The sequence below is a fragment of the Calliphora vicina genome, chromosome 1, assembly GCF_958450345.1.
Source record: "Calliphora vicina chromosome 1, idCalVici1.1, whole genome shotgun sequence".
In the NCBI taxonomy this organism is placed as follows: domain Eukaryota; kingdom Metazoa; phylum Arthropoda; class Insecta; order Diptera; family Calliphoridae; genus Calliphora; species Calliphora vicina.
In genome coordinates this window covers 48,042,705-48,056,977 of record NC_088780.1, presented here as the reverse complement: position 1 = coordinate 48,056,977, position 14,273 = coordinate 48,042,705, and the positions used below count along the sequence as shown (strand labels likewise).

Below are 14,273 nucleotides of genomic sequence, written 5' to 3'. Positions count from 1 at the left end.
TTTAAAACTGCGGGGATATTCAGTTTTTATTGGTTTTACTTTTTTTTTGACAAGTGTTGAACATTTTTGTGGTCTGAGTTGGAGCTGCTGATGTTGTTGTTGATCTTTATTTATCTTTTGAGTTTTTACAATATTTCTCTTGTATCGTTGTTATTTTTTACATGTATTGCTGTTTACACTGTGCAACAAATGTTGGGCTCATATCGAATGCGATCAACGGCACACAGTGGTATAGAAAAAAAAATGGAGGGAAATAAATCTGTAACATCCGATTTGAAAGAAAGTTAACACGCGCCAAGGTGAAGTGTAGTCGAATTTAAGTTTTGAAGTTGTACCACATGTACTCAACAGGGGCGCTGCCAGGGGTCCCCAAAGTAGGACACCTCGGGAGTAGAATTCTATTTCTATGTTTGTATTTTTGTTAATTCCTAAATTTCGTTTTAAGAATTATTAATTCTTGCCAAGTTAGGACACCTCGGGAGTCGAATTCTATTTCTTTGTTTGTATTTTTGTTAATTCCTAAATTTCGTTTTAAGAATTATTAATTCTTGCCAAGTTTTCAAAACACTTTGACATGTTTGGATCTTCCAATACCCTTAGTCTTATTCTTGTTGCACAGTGTGATTTATAATTGAGTCTTGTTTTTCTCTTTGTTGTCATAATTATTGTTTTTTTTTTGTTTGTGCTGGTGTGTGCATTCGTAGTGGGATCACACAAATACTTCATTCATACTTGTTGTATCATTCATACAGACTCAAATACTACGAGTACCGAACACCAACAGTGGGACAGACACCACATGTATGCATACAATTACACACCAGTCCATACAAAAACAACTAAGAACAAATGAAAATAGTGAGTGTAATAAAAGTGATCTTGTCACTGGTGGTTTTAGTTTTAAATACGCGTCAAACGTTAAACATGCATTGAAATAAACAAAATAATACATGATAATTTCTGAAAAGAATCTTTGTGAATATTTAAATTATCAAAAAAAAAAATAAGATTATCAAATATCTTGTGACTAAAGTCCTGCCAAGCGTTTGATGTAACTTACAAAATACTCGTTTTAAGAATTTTTTGAGAATACTTATTTTTTAAATATATTTTAAGTTTATAGTTTTCTAAAGTGTTAACATGTGTTACCAATCTATTTAACGCCTTTTATGAAAAAGTGCTATTATTTTAAAAAAGGTGTTAATATTCAAAGCGTTAAATATATAGTTATGGCTATTATGTGATTAAATACGTGCCTTATTAATGTTAATAAATTAATGTAAGTTTTTATGTAAACAAATAATATATACCTTCATTCATATGTAGCTATAGGAACTGTATTTATAATTTTAATATTTATTTAAAATTAGCTATAATTTATCGGTTATAAATATATATGTACTTGTACATTAGGTTCATAACTTTTTTAAATATATTTCTTGCAAATATTAAAATTTACGATCGAATAGACAATTTTAGCTATTTCTTCGAGTTTGTTAATCAAGTTCACTTACAATACGCGTTGATGTTGAGAAACATTTGGTTCTGTTTGTTACAAACATCAACAGTTGCGAGCAAGAATGCAATTCCTATGCAGACTTAAAACAGCATTCTCCTAATATCCCAGAAAAAACTTAGTAATGACTTGCAATTACTGAATAGCTTACTTTTCAATGACTACTTCATACCACCTGCATTATATATAAATAGTTTAGTAATGGCTGGCATATAATATGATATATAAGTACTTTTTTATGAGCTGATTTACGAAATTCTGAATTATTTCATAATAAAACGCTTTCAAGGTTTTATTGATTAAATTTTAGTTGATTAAAATCTAATAAAAATTTAAGCCTTCTTGAAAACTTTCAAATATTTTTAAAAAATATGCACATGTGATACGAATGAGATCAAAAATTATATTTTTTATGTTATACTTATTTCAGTATTTTTATTTATTTTCTAGAGCTTGTATAATAACTTATCTTCTATCAGCTAATAACTGATTTTCTTGAAAAAAGATCACGCAGGCATTTGTATCAAAAACACGAAAACCTCAAAAAAATGTTATCTAGTGTTTATAAAAATCGATTTTTTCAAAAGCCAGTTTTTCCGTTAATTGAAAGTGTGACCGGTTTTAAAAACTGTTTCGGGTTTTCGGTTAACCATGTTCGATAAAACTGGTTTAACACGTATAACCGTCATTGAAAAAAATTATTTTGAATAAATCAATTTTAGAGTAAATTGTCCAACGATTTCAAATATGCTACTCTTATTACAATCAGTTCTTTGGTTCAGAAGATATAGCCTTTTAAAGTTGACTGATTTTAAGTTATCAAAAAAACAGACCATTTTTAGTTATTTTGGTCCGCTTTCGGATACAATATATGTATCTTAAACTATATAACGGATCGTCATTATTTTTATTAAGAAAGTAATAACAAAATTGTACTATTTGCTTTGTATTTGTACAGGTAAATCGATATTTCTTAACATTAATGGAAAATAAAAAAAAAATTATAAATTTCTATATTTGCCATATTTTCAAAATAAGTTCTTTGATTATTCCTTTACCTAATGCAAAAATTTACAGCTGAAAAAAGACATGGTTCCAAACGATATTTACCAACTATACATTTTTTCAATTAAAAAAATACATGGTTCCAAAAATAACATATTAAACATTTTTTTTTTTAATTTTTTCTGTAATAATTTTAAATCTAAAAGCCTTTAAAAAGAAACATAAAAAATCAAAAATTTTAAAAAAAATTTAACTTTGCTAATCCATAAATAGGCACCTGAAAGGCATATAACCATTTTGAAACACTCATTTCATAGGCTGATCAATTATCTATCATAAAATTTAAAATTATTTGATTATCTCATTTGGTTCAAAAGTTGTGATTTCTGCAACGAAAAAACTCAAACGGTACACTTTTAGGTATGTTATTGTCCACCAATATTGATGAAACATACACACAGTTACTAAAGTATACGTACGATCGATTTTTTGGACCTTTTTTAAAAAATCTATATATTTAAAAATACAAGGCCTAACTCATTCATTCTCTCACTTACTGATTCACTGACTCATCAGTCATGAGTGAGTGAGTGAATGAATAAGTCAGGCCTTGTATTTTTATATATATAGATTTTTAAAAAAAGGCCCAAAAAGTAAATCGTACGTATAATTTAGTAACTGTGTGTATATGGTTTAAAATGTTGTTTTCTCTAGATGTGCACAATATAAAAAAAATTCTTTCCATAAAAATGGTTAAAAGCGTTTTAAAAGTGGTCGAATTTCGGCCACCAGGCGATCCTTGTGTACATAAATATTTCACTACGTTTGCTATTAAAAAATTACCATACGAAGTGATTGAGAAAAACAGAAGGTATTTCAGTTCTCTATATACTCTAATAAAACAGAATTGCTATATGAGAATCACTACATATTTTTGGTGTATCATCATGGATTGCCACAAAATTTGAAACAGTTTTTTTTTAATCGATATCGATATTTATGCCAGTTTATATATTTTTTCGGATATGGGAGCAACCCTATTATTTATATGTTTTTGATGCTTATTGTGTTCAAAGTCTTAGTTCCTCCAGGAGTGAGTGATTTAAGGGTAACCTAGTGTACGGATATGGCACCAGGAGCTATGGGCCCCTGCGCAGGCACTACTATGGCTATGAACAGGCAGACGAATTAGCCAGAATGGGATATGCTTTGAATATCTACAATGCGGTTTCTATTTAATGTAGGGTTGCCAAGCGAATGTGGTCCTCTTTTAATGGAAACTAATAACTAGGGGGCGGATTTTCATGCATTTATTATTGGAAAATATGCGCCTAAAATATGCTTCAAAAAAACCAAAATATGACCTAAAAATTTAAAAAATATGCACTTATATTTTTTTCCCAGAAACATAAAATAACTAACTTGGATGGAGCAATGTTCAAAAAATTTAAATTTAACAAGGAATTAAATAGTTAAAGTTTTATAATTATAATTGTTCTTCTGAGAAAACGATGGATTATTTAAAGCCATAATCTTTAGAGCATCTATCTTGCGACTTGCCTTTTAAAATCATCAATATTTTGATCGTGCTGTAAAGTAGCATCCAACCATATTCTAATAACCCAGCAGTTAAGCAAGTAAGAATTAAATGTATCCCTTATAGACAGTAAATGTTTATTATGTCTGATCACTTGGCTGATACGTATGTGGTTACTTTATATATCGCATGTAATCTAGCATAAAGGCAATAGTCACTTGTGCGTATCTAAGTAATCTATAGTGTGGTAACTTTAAACGTTAATTGTGTACTGTATGTAGCTAGTTAATTAACTAGTTGTCACCCTAAATGACAGATAAAATCACTAGTTCAGTACAGTCTCCTAGAACTGCTGAGAAATGACTGTCAGGAGTGGTAACTGTGTATGTGAAGTTACAAAATCTTTCGATAACGAAATCTCTAATACATCGAAATTGAAATGAAAACAAATATGAATGTTTTCGATACATTTAATGAATTTTTGATACATAAAAAACTTTTTTGAAGTAAAATGTTTTGAAATTATAGTTTTTAATTGCTGATAGAGAAGTGAAGAAAACTTAATGCCAGTTTCTCGATGTCTAAAGCAGTTTGTCGACAACTTTTGATGCTATTTCTATAACAAATTCAACAAAAAAACTTTTTGTCCAGACAATAAGTTGCCCTTTGACGACAAAAAATATTAAAAACTTGAATAATATGCATGTAAATTTTGAAGTTAAATATAACAAAATATGCATTATCAATAAAATATGCAAAAATATGCCCTAACAAATCGATGCCATTTTACAGCAAAATGTGTGATTCGGATAGATAATTAGTCTACATTGTATTTAGACGTTCGAGAAAAAACATGCATTTGCATATAAATCCGCCCCTAATAACCCTTAATAGAAGGTATATATCAAGGTTGCTGGCAGTAATAACGGTGCACTGGATGCTAGGCAAGCATGAAATCTCACGGCTACAGGTTCGGTCTAAAACCATCAACATTTTAGCATACATTACATCTGAGGTGTAGTGTGGTGTGATCTTGTAAACTAGGCTGATCACGTTAAGTGAACTACCACGTTAACCAACCAACCAATGTCATACAATTACCTAATGAATAAATCCAATTGGATAAGATATTTATAAATGTTAATGGGTTTATGGGAAATGGTTGCTATGACTAAATATGAACCGATATTCATAAAATTACCATTATTTGGATCTAATTTCAACTTGATAACAATGTTTATAAGATATTTATTATTTATATTTCAAAATAAAATACTTGCCCATATTTACTAAGTATATTTTCTCAGTTCAAAAACATTAATTTAATACAATTTTATATTAGTGATTTCCCGTATAATTTAAATCTGAACAATAAAAGTGTAGAACTTAAACCCTTAAACCTAAGACCAACTATTAAACTAATAAATAGAATAATTAATTTTATATCTAGAGATACAATTCTAAACATTTTGCAATTTTTTCTTTGTTTTACTAGAAATTAATGAACGTTAATTTACATATAAGTTTTTTTTTACTTTTAATTTTTTTAAAACTTGTACGTGATGTAATTTATTAATAATTTGTTGTTGTTTGAAAAAAATATTAAATATTTACAATGACAATAACAATATATGTATAAGAACTGAATGTGGATTATGAATTTTTATTTTAATCTCAATATTAAATCTTATTAAGCAATGAGAGTTTAATATTAAATCATTTGGAAGTTTTTATTTTAAAAATAGATTTTTTATCGTTACAAGATTTACCTAAAAGTGGCCAATAAAACTTATTTAATCTGACTAAAGTACTTTAAAGTATAACTTTTGCAAATATTAGTTTAATATACTGTAAAATTTTTAAGATGAAAAATAACAAATATACATTAACAAGAAAAAACAACAAATAAATAACAAATAATAATTGTGCTAAATATTTTTTTTTTTTAAATTTGAAATAAATTTTTTGTTATTGCAGATTTGTTTTATAAATTCACTTTGCCCAATCAGAAGCTACCAAATACACCAACATGATTTCACGTTTGAAGTTGAATTATTTAAATACACCCGTCTCGGAGAGTGATAATAAAGCATCACCTATTTTGGAAAAGGCAGAGCCATTAACAGATCCAAAGAAACTAATAAGACAAGTAACCATTGAACCGGAACCAGACTCTCTAGACAGTGTGCTGCTGAATCCACAGTCATATCCCATTACCATAATACCAAATCGTCCAAATACATTTTATGGTTTAACCACACAGAATGGAAAACCTTTTACAAGGCAACAAAGTAGTAGGTAAGTTTGAATAGGAATACAAATTTAGAGACACATTCTCAATAGAGACACACAGCTTTATGTTATTGGTCTTCTATTTTTTTAGCTGATAATCGATTTATTTGATTTAAAATTCATTTAAATCGATTCACAAGATATCCTATCATGTCATATTGTCATAATATTCTAATATTGCACAATGGTTTGAAAATGTTGTTATTGCATTTCAAGCTAAAAATGTCCTATAATAATACTACCCTGTATGTTTATTGTATTATCGTAACCAATCAGCAGATACCAGCGCCAAACGCCTAATAGTCGGTTAAGCCGAGTCGTGAACAATTAGAACATTATGACAATATGACGAGATAGGATACCTTGTGAATCGACCAAATATATTGATGTGTATTAGGACGGGTTGATTTAAAAATTAATGACAAGGAAAATCGTACTCTATCTACAAAATAAGAAACTTTGCCCAAGGAACCGTACCTCTAAAATGAATACTGATGTTCATTATTTTGACCCAAAGGTAAAATTTTGAAAAATCCCACTTTGACTCATTTAAAGTGCCCCAATCAAGTCTAAATGTTTGACCGACCTCCACTAACTTTGAAGGGCCGAACCACCCATGCTAGTTGTACACCCCCTGGAACCCCTTACAAATCGAACCGCCCTAATGTGTATGCATGTCTGTGGGTTATTTAAGGACTTCGGAAAGTTGATTTAAACAGACCGATATCTATGGTTAAATCGACTCTGCAACATACAAAAATCCAGAATACATATATAATATAAAGAGTGCAAATTAATAATGCAGTAATTACAAACGAGTTGGCAAACTTATCACTTTTGAGAGGTTGTGAAGTGCTCCAATACAATTAGGCCGCACTTGTGCCTTTAAATAAGTTTTTTTGCGATCAGTTGTTTTTAATGCAAATCATATATAAACATAAAAATCATGCTGCCATAAATTTATTTATTTTTAAACCCAAATTTAAGGAGATTTTCATAAAATTAAAATTGTTTTTTTTTTTTATGTAAACATTCAAATTTAAAGTGACCACCTCACATTTTTAAAGATCTCAAACCAAATTTAATTTTTCTTTACTAAAAAACCTAAAAATTATTATCTATTTCTCATAATCGTTGAATTTAAATACAATTGTTTTTCAATTTCACGTGATCATCATTCGTTAGCATCATTATGATCATAATATTTTCGATTTTGTTGTTTTTCAATTCGCATTTCAATTAAATGAAGTGTGAAATTGTTATTAATGGCAGTGGAAATGTAAATATTTTTACATTTGTTCAGATAACTTTTCACATTTAAGACATAATTTATAAAGCAAACAGTTTTAAGCGAATTTATAAAAATAAAATGAGAAAATAGCAATGAAATAAAATGAAAAATAAAAAAAAAACATTTAAACCTGATTAAATAACTCCGACATCTCGACAAATAAACTATAAATTATTTAAATATTAAAAAGCTAAAGATGAATATTAGCCATAATATTTTACAGCTTTAATGTTTTAAATGCTAATCATGTCTAATAGTTTAAATAAATATCCTAAATATCAAATCGTGCAGCGGCAGAAAAAAAATATCCAAAATAGAATTTAATTTTTGCAATCAAAATTTAGTTCACTACTGGCTCATTTATGGCCAACAACTCGAAACGGTTATTATCGCATGACTTTGCAAAAAAACTACGCGTAAACGTTTAAAACGCTTAAAATAATTAACAAAATCCTTTTTCTGTCTTTAAGCTGTAGTAGAAAAGGATTAAAACTGGAAATATTTTGAATTTTATTTTAATCGGTTGTTTAGCGTTTTTCTTTATTATAACAAAATATCTATTGGATTTTGAATCCAATAGCATCGACACCATGCACAAACCTTTAACGGATGTTCAGGTTCTTCGCGAAGCAGATGAAGATAACTACGAATCTAAGGATGAACAGAATTATCTGACCAACCACATGAAACGCCAATATATGCGTGGAATTTCTACGACTACTTCGCAAGCTGGTGGCGGAGTGTATTATGAGGCTTTGAAGGGTTCCAGCGGTTCGTTGGTGAAAGGGTGGGTTCTGTTACATAATTAAATAATTAAAAAAAAAAATAAGTAAAAAAGTGAAACTAAAATATGAACTATTAAAAATAATGTGTGATAAAAAAATTATGATAAAAAATGATGATAGTCACTAATATGATCAGAATAAAAGCTGGAGTGTAAAAATGTTATACAATAACATAGATTGCAAATATATTTTTTGTTTCGATTAATTATGTTAAAAAATATATATTAGTGGAGAGCAGTGGGATACCGATCATGTGATATCGTTAGCCAGTTGTGATATAAAGTACCTCAATTTGAAGAAAGTAACGACACACGTTTAAACAAAATATAAGAACAATATTCAATTTCAAAAATTTCCCAGTAATTTTCATACGATTGTTTAATTTTTTTAAAAATGGAAACTTTTCCTGAATGGTCTACCAGGATCGAAAAATAAAATCTTGATAATCATAGTGTTTTATTTTTTATAATTATTAAAAACAGTCTATGTTTTATAATAGAATGGTTTATAATATTATATTTGCACTCATTCTTCACAATCACTCTATTACAATCAATTAAGAAGTGAAAAGTGTAAGGAGAACAAAAAAAGTTCGATTAACGGTTAATTTTTACTTTGTTTCTTATCTATGTTTTATTAAGTTCGGTGTCACTAATTTGTAAAAAAAAACTTCTGGGTTAGAATTAAATAAAGTTTTTTTTTATTTGCAAAATTTCGTACGTTCGCGACCTTAAGTAAGTTTTTTTCATAAAGAATGCATTTATTTTCTTAATACATGTCAGAATGATGCATTCGATCCTCTGTGATTTTTTGTGACTCAGAATAACTTTCTGCGTCTATCTGAAACGATGTTCTTTCGTCTGTCTGTCTGTCCATGTAAGCATTGCGCGCAAAGTACAGGCCGCAATTTTGAAGATATTGCGATAAAATTTGGTACATATAATTTTTTCGACGCAAGAACAAAACCTTTTGAAACTGGCTGAAATTGGTCCATTATTTCTTATAGCCTCCATACAAATGTCCCTACGAAATTGGACTTTATCGGTCATAAATGTTTAATTTATATAGGTATATACACAAATTTCGTTCCAAATAAGTTTTATATATACCGAATTTATGCCACCAAATTTTATTATGATAGGTCCATACTTAGTATTAGCTCCCATATAAGACCCGATGCACTTTAACGTGCATAAATATCCTAAAAACATTGGTAAACACATAAAATTCAACATAAATACCTTTCATAAAGACATAAATCATACGACCTAATTTCATGATGCTCGGTCAATAATTGATCATAGCTCCCATATAAAGCCCACTTCGAAAATTACTCACGAATATAAATTATTGAATTTTTAAAAGAAAAATGTTACTTAGTGTAGGGCATTATTTGGTCGGGCTTGACCGACCATACATTCTTTCTAGTTTGTTAAGGAAATTTGAAGATATTTATGAGAAAATGCATGGTGATAAAATAAAAAAAAACATATGGGAAAATCGTACGTTCACGACCCGTACGTGCGCGACCTGTACTTAAGCCAATTAAACAAAAACCAATAGAGATATTTTATTGTGTAAATACCGGATTGAGACCTACATTAGTACACTTTTAAATAAATTAATCGTTTTTAAATATTCCGTTCCATTTCGCTTATTTTTTCATTTCACTACTGTCAGCTAAAGTTGACTTCTATTTTGCGTACGTTCGTCACAACATGTTTATAACTATCATTATGAAAACGTAAAGTCGATGGAATCCATCTTTTGCACTAAACATACTACCAAACTGCTATCGAATCGCAAAAAAAAATGCTAGGAAAAGTGTTTTTCTATATTCTTTGGACATCAAAAGCGTACGAACGTACGTTCGTGACCCCTGGAAATGCCCACATTCTAAACAATTCATTATTTTCCACGAGACTACTTCCAAAGTTACAGGACCGATTCTAGCTCAAATTCTTTATCAGCCCAATTATGAATAAAAATTTCCCTTTTCCCTTTTCTCATTTTTCCTATTCAATTTCAATGAGAAAAAACTCCCGGGGAACAAACTCCCGCGGAATTTTTTATTCATAATTGGGCTGTATATGAATTTAAGAGAGTGTAAATTAACACCTTTTAGGCACCCTATGATAGGTTACTGAACTAACCAGATTTTTTTGAAAACATTAATAAATTGTCATCTTTGTGCCACAATTGTACATACAAGTAAAGTAAAATTGAACATAAATTTGGCATTTATAAACGGCTAGTCCGATCGGAATAAAATTTGACATGGGAGTATTCGAAAATGGATCCTATAAATGCTCCAGGGGCGACGCTATGGGGGCTCAAATAGGAAAGCTAGGTCTTGAAAAAAACCTTTATATAAATTATTTTAATGTGACTAAGTCAGAACCAATGACTTGTTGTTGAATAAAATATTAAGAAAATTTATAAAACATTTTTGGTATGAAAAATGCAACATTTTTGAAGTACGGAGATTTAAAGTGGGATATTTTTGAATTTAATTGAGATATTGACTTGAGATTTTTTTCTAAGACCAAAAATTAACTTTTCTAAACAAAATAAATAGTCCGGAATAAATGTGGATCAAATTGTTGCTTATTAAAATGTTGATACAAATTCTAACACCCACCTTAAAGTATACCGATCGACTTAGAATCACTTTCTGAGTCGATTAAACGATGTCCGTCCGTCCGTCTGGTTGGCTGGCTGTCCATTTAAACCTTGTGCGCAGAGTACAGGTCGCAATTTTAAAGATATTTCTATCAAATTTGGTACATATTATTTTTTCGGCACAAGGACCAAGCCTATTGAAACTGGCTGAAATCGGTCTATTATTTCACCTAGCTCCCATACAAATGTCCCCTCGAAATTGGACTTTATCGGTCATAAGTTTTATAGTATATACAAAATTCATGTCACCAAATTTTGTTACGATATTTAGTCATACGATATTTGGTCCATAATTAGTCATAGCTCCCATATGGACTCGCTTCCGAAAATCACTTTAACGTGCATAAATCGCTTAAAAATGTTGGTATACACACAAAATTCAACATAGTTAACTTTAATATAGACATAAATCACACGACCTAATTTCATGGTGAGCGGTCCATAATTGGCCATAGCTCCCATATAAGGCCCACTTCCGAAAATCCCTCACGAATATAAATTATTGATATTTTAAAAGAAAAATATTTTTACTAATTTACTTGGTGTAGGGTATTATATGGTCGGGCTTGACCGACCATACTTTCTTACTTGTTTAAATTCATAATTCTAAATAACAAAGTGTTAAAAAACTTGTCAAAAAGTCAAAGAGAATCCCGCAATTCCTAAAAAATGGAGCATCCAAAAATTTTATTTTTTACAATTTTGACCATAGGGCCCACATTTCCTTCGGGGCTGAGAAAATATTTAGGGAATGAATAGGGAACACATCAGGGTTTCAAAAGCTGCTTTTTATTTTCTGATTTCTGCTTTGGGATTTTAGAATATGTGGCCCAAAGTTGAAATTCCGAAGCATAGAGCCGACATTTTCGAAAAATAGTACATGTTATATCAAAATGTTTTCCGTAAAAAGGCCTTACAGAAAAATATAAAATTGTTATATGTTCTTAAAACACCCAAAAAACCATTTTGAATGGTTTAAAGTTAATTATTATGGAAATTTTAAATTTTTGCGATCTTTTAAATCTTTGCTCACCGAAATCATTGTTCACCGAAACCAATTTTTACAAAGAAAATAAAAAAAATTTGTAAATTTTTCTAACAGAAACTGGAAATTAATTTTGTGTACAATTTCGAATAGTATAGTATATTTGTTCTAAATTTTTAAAGCTGCAAATACTTACTGGAATATTAGCGTTTTATCCACCTATGATCAGTTTCAAAATTAAAGTTTTCTTCCACAGAGAGCCTAAAATCTAATTCTAGAGAATGTATTGCCATGTATTTTGTTATTGTATCACCTACATATCTGTGAACTTTTGACAAAACAACTTAAGTGGAATTTTCAAATTTTTCAGGAGAGCGCAAAAACTGTTGAATTTATCTATCAATATTTTATTATTTGTCCTTGAAGAACTTTATTATTTGTCTCAAAGAATTATACAAAGGATAAATAATAAAATAATTATCGACAAATTCAGCAGTTTTTGCAAATTAAGTTGTTTTATCAGAAACAAATCAACAACAACTCCAAATAAGTTGATTTGTTTTTTATGATATCTCGGAAACTAATATTCGTAGGAAGAAGCTGATTAGTGTAAACGGAGCGTTTTGAAAAGCTAGTTTTATTATAAAAAAAACTAATATATTTTCTTATCTCGACTTAAGATGTTTTGTCCAAACTCCACAGATATATACATACATACGTGAAAATAAAGTAATTGTGTTTAATATTTTACATTGACATTTATTCTATGTTTTCTTCTTTGGATTTTTTTAAATTTGTTTTGGGATTTGTCAGAATATTTGGTTTTTTTGTAACAAAATATTTGGTTATGTAGAATATTTCATTCCAATATGTTAACAAATAATCATTGCATGTAAGTGCTAATTAATACACATCAGGTATACTTGCGCAAGTCTTGAGTTTATAGAAGATAGATGGGGAAAAGGAGGAAAATTTCCTCTCCTCTATCTTCTATAGACTTCAGACGTCCGCAAGTAAATCATTACTAATTGATATTTACCAGAATCAAATTTTTGGTCTAACTAAATCACTTTTTTTAATCATGGTAGCAGTAATAGACAATTTAGTTTGATATTTTTTGTCCATCATTTCATCAATGTTACTGTACATATCTCGAGAATGTCTAAACAAATTGACTGATTTACAGTTTGCATAAAATATTTCCTCATTATCACTTACAAGCAAATAAAAACAATGTCTTTCAATCTAATAAAAAATCTAAAGTAATAGAACAATACGCCCATGTAATTCAAATAGAATTTGCAAACGAAACTGATAAAAAAATCATTGCTAAATATTTACATATGTCTAACACGTATGAATATTAGGAAGGCTTACTAAATAAGAGACAAAACTAAATTTAGAGATGTTTCTAAATAAGTCTGACGAAGATTATTTCAAATAGTATAACATTTATACACATTTTTGGTTCAAGATATAATTTTTCAGGTTTTATGGAATTTTCTGTTTTTTTTTCAAGCAACAAACTTAGCTTTGATTTTAGTAGAGAACTTAGTAGTACATTTTTGGACCATCCTAATGTAAATAATACGTTATAAATGTAATAATTCTTTTAAATTAGAATGACATTCAACTTGAACTTAATGAGGCTGTTTTTTGTCTATGATCATTGTCTTTCCTCCTGTAAAAACTTTGAAAAGTAATAGATAAATTGATAAAAAAAATCATGTAATTAGTGATAGATTAAATATGCAACCACAAATGTGTGAATCTATGTATTTTATATACTCGTATACTTAGAAATTATTTATTTTAAATATTTAAAAATGTATTGTTTTATATATTGTCGAGACACTTTTAATTATCACCATCAGTGGTTAACATGTCGTGTCAGTTTTCTGTAATTCATTCTGTGTGCAGTAGGTTGGCCCTTGTTTTGGATTTTCGATGCTCTCAAGTTTTTAAATTATTTACTGTCATCTATAAAACAAATGCTAAAAATTTTAGCAAAATCGGATTACTTACATTTAGAGATTACAGTTAATATGTTACCGTGAAATAGCTCCCAAATGAAATAAATCCCAATGAAATAACTCCCAATGACATAACTCCCATCAAAAATTAAATAATTCCCAAACTTTAAAAATTAAATAAATACCAAAGGGTAAAATGAAATTACT

At 29.0% G+C, this 14,273-nt stretch overlaps 1 protein-coding gene across 2 annotated transcripts in view; it reads left to right on the top strand.

Annotated features, from left to right (window-relative positions):
- The first annotated feature begins 1,121 nt into the window (after nucleotides 1-1,121).
- Nucleotides 1,122-14,273, top strand: part of Irk2 (Inwardly rectifying potassium channel 2) — a 33,406-nt gene continuing 20,254 nt past the window's right edge. The window contains exons 1-2 of one of the 2 annotated variants that reach the window (XM_065510936.1): nucleotides 1,122-1,279; nucleotides 6,036-6,356. In XM_065510936.1, the coding sequence (XP_065367008.1) occupies nucleotides 6,088-6,356 (269 nt within the window). In that variant the 5' untranslated portion in view covers nucleotides 1,122-1,279; nucleotides 6,036-6,087. Of the gene's footprint in view, nucleotides 1,280-6,035; nucleotides 6,357-8,007; nucleotides 8,429-14,273 lie in introns of those variants that run through there. The other variant, XM_065510943.1, reaches the window with a different exon arrangement.